This window comes from Propithecus coquereli, unplaced genomic scaffold (assembly GCF_000956105.1).
Source record: "Propithecus coquereli isolate 6110/MARCELLA unplaced genomic scaffold, Pcoq_1.0 Scaffold12, whole genome shotgun sequence".
Classification (NCBI taxonomy): domain Eukaryota; kingdom Metazoa; phylum Chordata; class Mammalia; order Primates; family Indriidae; genus Propithecus; species Propithecus coquereli.
The window spans coordinates 10,854,715-10,860,749 of NW_012136080.1; the positions used below are offsets into that span (position 1 = coordinate 10,854,715).

A 6,035-nucleotide genomic window follows, 5' to 3' on the forward strand; every position below is an offset into this window, starting at 1 on the left:
CTGACAGACATTAAGCAGCCTATAATTTACCACATTTTTCTTTGTCTCAAAATGAGCAAATAAAAGACTTAACTCAGAATTACTCAAGCTTTTACAAGGATCAGTTGCAAGTAATGAAAATTCTGAAATTTTAAAAAGTCTCTCTAATTTATCAGTGTCAGGGAATAAGTCATACACCTATATAAATAATATTGTAGTGTTTTGATAGAGAATTTACAATTAAATAATTTATATAAATCAATAAATGAAAAATTAGGCATTACATTTCAAAAAATGGCCCCAAAGAAGAAAATATATACTCTGTTCATGAAAATATAAATCAGTGCTGTATTTTAGAGAACAATCTAACAATATCTGTCAAAATTTTAAGTGTACACACCCTTTAAGCCAGCAATTCCAATTATCACTGTACCTGCAAAAGTATACCAAGAAGCACAGACACAAAACATATACACACATGCACACACACACAAAGATATTTCCTGGAGCATTATATAAGAGAAAAAAGGAGGAGGGGGGTAAAAGGTAAACAATAACTATCTACATAAGGTACTCTGGGTCTGAGAGTCATTTTAATTTTTTTCTTGATAGTCTTCAGTATTGGGAGGGAAAAACTAATGACAATGTTTTCTAAGGGGGAAAAAGAGATAGTACCAAGGGATTTTAACCTAGGAAAAACACAACATAAGATATAGCAACAATGAAGTCAAGTGGATACAGTTTGACTAGAAGCCTTAGTAATACCTAATAAATGTTTAATGTCTTAATTTATCAGACTTCCCGTTTTTCTATAACTAATGAGAACAACCCAAATATCCTAAAAGTTAGCCTCAGATGAGCTTAATTAACATGGGCTGATTTAAAAAGTCCAGCACACATTGAGAAACTGACACAGAATTTTGCTGGCATGAGCACATAAGACAGGAAAGTATTATGGAAATAGTATGGGAAAAAAATCTTACCTTTAACTGTTTTTACAAAAGCTTGCTTTTCTTTATTTGGGTCTTTTTCATCTACTAAAACCCCATGGAAAATACGCCCAAAAGTACCTAAAAGAAAAGTAATAATTAATGAGATCATATGATAACCTTAATAAAATTATAGTACAAAACTTCCTGGCACAATATAACTTAAACAAACATAACAAGGGCATATGTGATCAACAACATTATGGTCTAGTCCTAAGGCAAATGAACCCAAATCTCTGGTTTTTAATGACTGTTAAAAGTTCTTTATAACTATTAAACTTCTTACTTGCTTTCAGAAACATCATATCTAAACAAAGCAAATGAGAATTTTTCTGAATTATCCTAAAAAAAACTAATGATATAGCCAGGAGCTCAGTAATGGGGTATCCATAGTGGCATTTATGAGTTTCTATGCCTAGCCTCAGAGCAATAACAAGAAGAGAAAAGCGGTCTCTCTTCCCTGCTATTGCAGAGCTTTAAAAAGTAGCTTCAATGCAAGGCCAAAGGGTGCAAATCTTGTTTTGACACTGATAGTCCTGGGTTCTAATCCTTCTACCGCTTACTACTTAGAGGGTCTCAGAAAAGCCACTTAGCCTCTAGGGTCACTGCTAAAATATTTAAGAATCAATTCTAAAACCTGTACAGTAAGAAGAGAAGTTAGTTATGACCTTTGGCAAGGGGGGAGGGGAAGAATTAGTTGAAAATGAACTATGAAAATCCATCTAGATTTTATTAGCAATTTTGGAATAGCTAATAAAAATCTCCCTAATGAGGAGATGATCATCAAAAATTAATCTCATTTTAGTTTCTCGCTGTAAAATTTTCTACTTTCCTTCTATCACAATCTAAAAGACAAACTTGCAAATAGTTTCATTTTCCTGCAGATACCACGCACACAAGAGGCTTGCTCTAATGTCTTTCACTCTATGAGCAGAAGTTATTACTGCCCATCTATGAAGGCTCACTGTGGCCCAGAGACAGACAGTAACTTGGATGCTCGAGGCAGGAAAAGCTTTGGATAATCTTTATTTAAGACATCTTGACTAGAGCAGAGTACAACCTCCAACACTGGAGAGCTCCGTATCCTGACCTTTCAGTCCCTTCCTTACAAAGGTCTTCCCTTCTGTCCCCACTCAAGGTCACCTTGCTTGACTGAGCTTCTTCACTCTCTCCCACAGCAGGACTGCAAAAGCTCCTCTGTCTTCTCTTCCCACCGCCTAGTGCCATTTTAAAATATTATTCCCAAACATGGATTTACATATCTTCAAAAACAAACTATTATGGGTATGGGGAACATACACAAAAGTACAGCTATACATACATTACTTTACCACCAGGTTATAGCAGTTCCTACGAGCAATGTGTAAGAGACCTTGTCCCTCCATATCCCTGTCAGCACGGATGTTATCTGTCTTTGTAATTTTTCCCAATCTGACTGATGAAAAATGGCATGTAACTATTGTTTGATTTGCATTCATCAGATTTCCAGTGAACCTGATCACTTTTTAAAATTGTAATTAGCTACGATGTTGTCTTTTCTGAAATCAATAGAACTTTAAAATAAACTACCATGGGCCTGAAAATATAAGAAATAAAAACAAAAACAAAACTCTACCTGGTTCAGTATTTCCTCTTTTCCTCAAATTATACCACCACGATAGATTACTTATTCTATCCCATTTAGAGACCAAAAGAAACTGCAATATAACATTGTTCACTGGTCTCCCATTTGATTCTCTAGGAAATGCTTCCTGGTCTACTTACTCTCTCCAGACTACAAACAGATCTAAACACTAATTTGCTTAGAAAATATACAATCTGGGGGGAAGGGGAAAAAAAAGAAAAAGAAAAAAAAAAGAAGAAAAGAAAATATACAACCATAACAAGTGGCATTCCTACACTGAAAAACAGACTAAAAAATCTACTTCCATTAATTACCATTTGTCATTGCAGGTAGTTTAAGTGACTTAGCTATAAATAACTTATAGATATCCCAGCCAACATGAATACAAAAGGACTTATATGCATCCAAAACATTCCAAACCGAATTACAGCAGGGGTAAAAAAGTAACTATTTAACAATCTGAAGAGCTATATGCAATATTTTTTATTAATTTCTGTCCTCTTCTTTTAGCATCTCCCTAATCATTCTCCCTAATCATTACCCTAAAACTCAAAGTAGAACGTAAAGGACAGCAAGAAGAGAAGGGAAGGATATCAATATCTATCAAATGCTACTATATGTTAGTTCATTTACTGTACATCATTTCACCTAATCTTCATAACTAATCTAATAAGAGTTAACAATGCAGTCTAAATTTAAAGAAGAGAGATCAAAGATATTAAGTGATTTCTCTAAGGTCACACAAGTCATACACTGTGGGATTGGAGCTAGGGTCTAACTCCAAAGCCCATGCATGTTCCTTCGGCTAGAACCCTCACGTTTTCTGTCAAGAGTAAACCACTTAGAATATTTCAAAGAGATCTGCTAGGGAGTGATCACTTTAAATAAGAACAGAAAATACACCTTAAATAAAGTAACAAACACTAATATATATGCTTTGATATATTTGAAAATCAAGAAGTGCACCGAAGCTGTATAAGGCATTTTAAAGTTTAAAGAAAGGAAAAATGAAAATCATTTTTATAAAAGAAATAAATTATACACTGCTTTCTATCCTTATCTGAGACATAAAATGAAATGAAATTTTTAAAATTATTTGAAAAAAACGCTTGTAGTGATAACATTTTCTTTCTTACAAAACTGATTCTGAGATGCTAAATACCTTCTTGGAGCACATCTTTTAGAGTTATCCTCTCCCTGGATATTGCTATATCCTTCACCTTGGCTTTGGCCTCCAAAAGAGTGACACTTCTCAGGTCGTTCTTCTCTATCCGCAAGGTAGGATAACCTGAGGAGCCAACAAAGCCAAACCAAGCAATATAAATACCCTTATTATGGCATTGGGGTCAACCAGTTCAGTTAGAACCTCAGGACAGTCACAGAAATAAATGTAAGAATCATAAAAGAAAATAGGCATATACATGAACTGGGAGAATTACGTACGAAGGCCACACTAATTTAGTAAAGAAATGCTTTCCCACCCACCACAATACTATCCCAAAATGTTAAAATGCAGAATTACAAGAAGAAACTCTAAAAATAATATTATAATCACCACCACTTAAATTGTCTTTCAGCCAAATGAAATAAGCTTTGATTCACAGAATTTAATTTAATCCCTCCTATGGACAGCTTTTCTTTCAAAAGATTTACTAATACAGTCTCCTAATAAAAGAAATTTTCAAATAAAGAGATGTTCAAAAAAATATCTTTCCTGACAAATTAATAATATGTGATCAATTTAATTATTATGGTATTCCCACAGCCTAGTGATATCCTTGTGAGATTCAGATTATTAAATTCCCATTCATTCTGAATACAATGACAGCAATAACAAAATATATAGCCACAAATTTAAGTTTTCACTCCAACAAAAAAAAAATGTTAGAATAAAAGGAAAATCCAGTATTAGCAAGCAGAAGTTGGAATATTATCTCTAACGATTTATTAGCTTTGGTAGATTGGCAGGGGGGCTTGCCTAAAAAATTAGTAGACCTATGCAATGATCATCAATGGTTGCCAGAAGAACTACAAGAAAGGTTTTGGGCAACTTTATAACACATGTAGGCTGACAACATCTGAAACCACTGATCAGCAGTTTCACTGTGATATGCTTAGGTGTGTAATTATATGTGAGTGTTTGTGTGTGTTTAATCCTTCCTGGAGTTCTCTAAGTTTCTTGGATCTGTGGTCTGTTGTGTTCTGTTATCTTAAAAAATTCTTGGCTATTGTGTCTTCAAATATTTTTCTGCTCCTTTTTCATTTTTTAATTTATAAACAAATGTATTTCTATTGACCTTTTTAAGGAGTATTTTGTTTTTAGCACATATAATAAATGAAATACCTATCTCCTTGAGGTAATGTCTACAATTAAAAACAAGTAAACTTCTTATTGTTGGCAACTAAAATTTTTCAAAAATAAATTTTTTCCATTGACTTTTCTTAGAAAGTATTTTTAGCATATATAATTGAATTATCTTCCTCTTTAAGGTCATACTACAATAATCAATTCTAATAAGCAAAGATAACATCTAAACACCAAGAGTAAGGATGAGCCTCTTCACTTTCACACCTCTCACTGTAATTCCTGAAAAGCACATATTTCCTTCTCTCATTGGTGGTGACGGTAGCTGCTATCGCAATTTCTCTTACTTTTCTTTTAATCTAGTATGCCTCTTCCCCTCTCCTTTTTTCTTATTGAAGAAACCGGGTCAGTTATCCTGAATAATGTCTGGCATCTACTTCCTCAAGTAGCATTTAACTTGTTCCTCTACCCCTGCATTTCCTGTAAACTACAAGTCAGTTCTACAGCCTTGATTAAATCAAGGTTAACTTTTCAGGGGTGGTGTAGAATACTCCGTAGCTGGTAAATAATATCTTAGAGTACAACATATCTAGTTGCCCAATTTTTAGTAATGCTAAGTTTCATTAGTGGATTCAGGTGGTGACAGCCTGAACTCTCAATGGTAAAGTTCCCCATTTCCCTTTATTCTTATGGTTTTAATTATTGATGACCTTTTCCTGAATGAAATATTTTATTAGGGCTTGTAAATGTGATTTTCTAATTCTATGATTACTTCCATACTTATTAGCTGGGAATCACCTAAAGAAACATTTTCCCTCGTCAACCAGCACTATCCGGTTACCCTGAAATACAGTTCATGTAGGCAGTTGTTAGAGTAAGGCATTATTGGAGCCTTAGTTACCTCTCGGAATGAATATTGTTTCTAAAATAGTATCACTATTTGTAGATTTTTATACTTTATATTTCAATCAATTATATAATAGTCATTATTCTTTTTGATGCTCAAACAGTCCCATCTTTTGCCAGTGGGAGCTCTTCAAGTCTTTAGCAGTTTTCTTGATACTTGACATGCCCCAGGCTTATCTCGTTCATTTCATGACTCAGACCTAGAATCAGTTATTTCTTCAAAAAATCCTGG

The 6,035-nt window shown here is 33.8% G+C and overlaps 1 protein-coding gene across 2 annotated transcripts in view; it reads right to left on the reverse strand.

Moving 5' to 3' along the window:
• RYK (receptor-like tyrosine kinase) overlaps nt 1-6,035 on the reverse strand; it is a 103,443-nt gene that overhangs the window by 28,963 nt on the left and 68,445 nt on the right. The window contains exons 8-9 of one of the 2 annotated variants that reach the window (XM_012664570.1): nt 3,755-3,880; nt 963-1,049 (exon numbers count right to left, since the gene is read on the reverse strand). In XM_012664570.1, the coding sequence (XP_012520024.1) occupies nt 963-1,049; nt 3,755-3,880 (213 nt within the window). Of the gene's footprint in view, nt 1-962; nt 1,050-3,754; nt 3,890-6,035 lie in introns of both variants that reach the window. The other variant, XM_012664565.1, reaches the window with a different exon arrangement.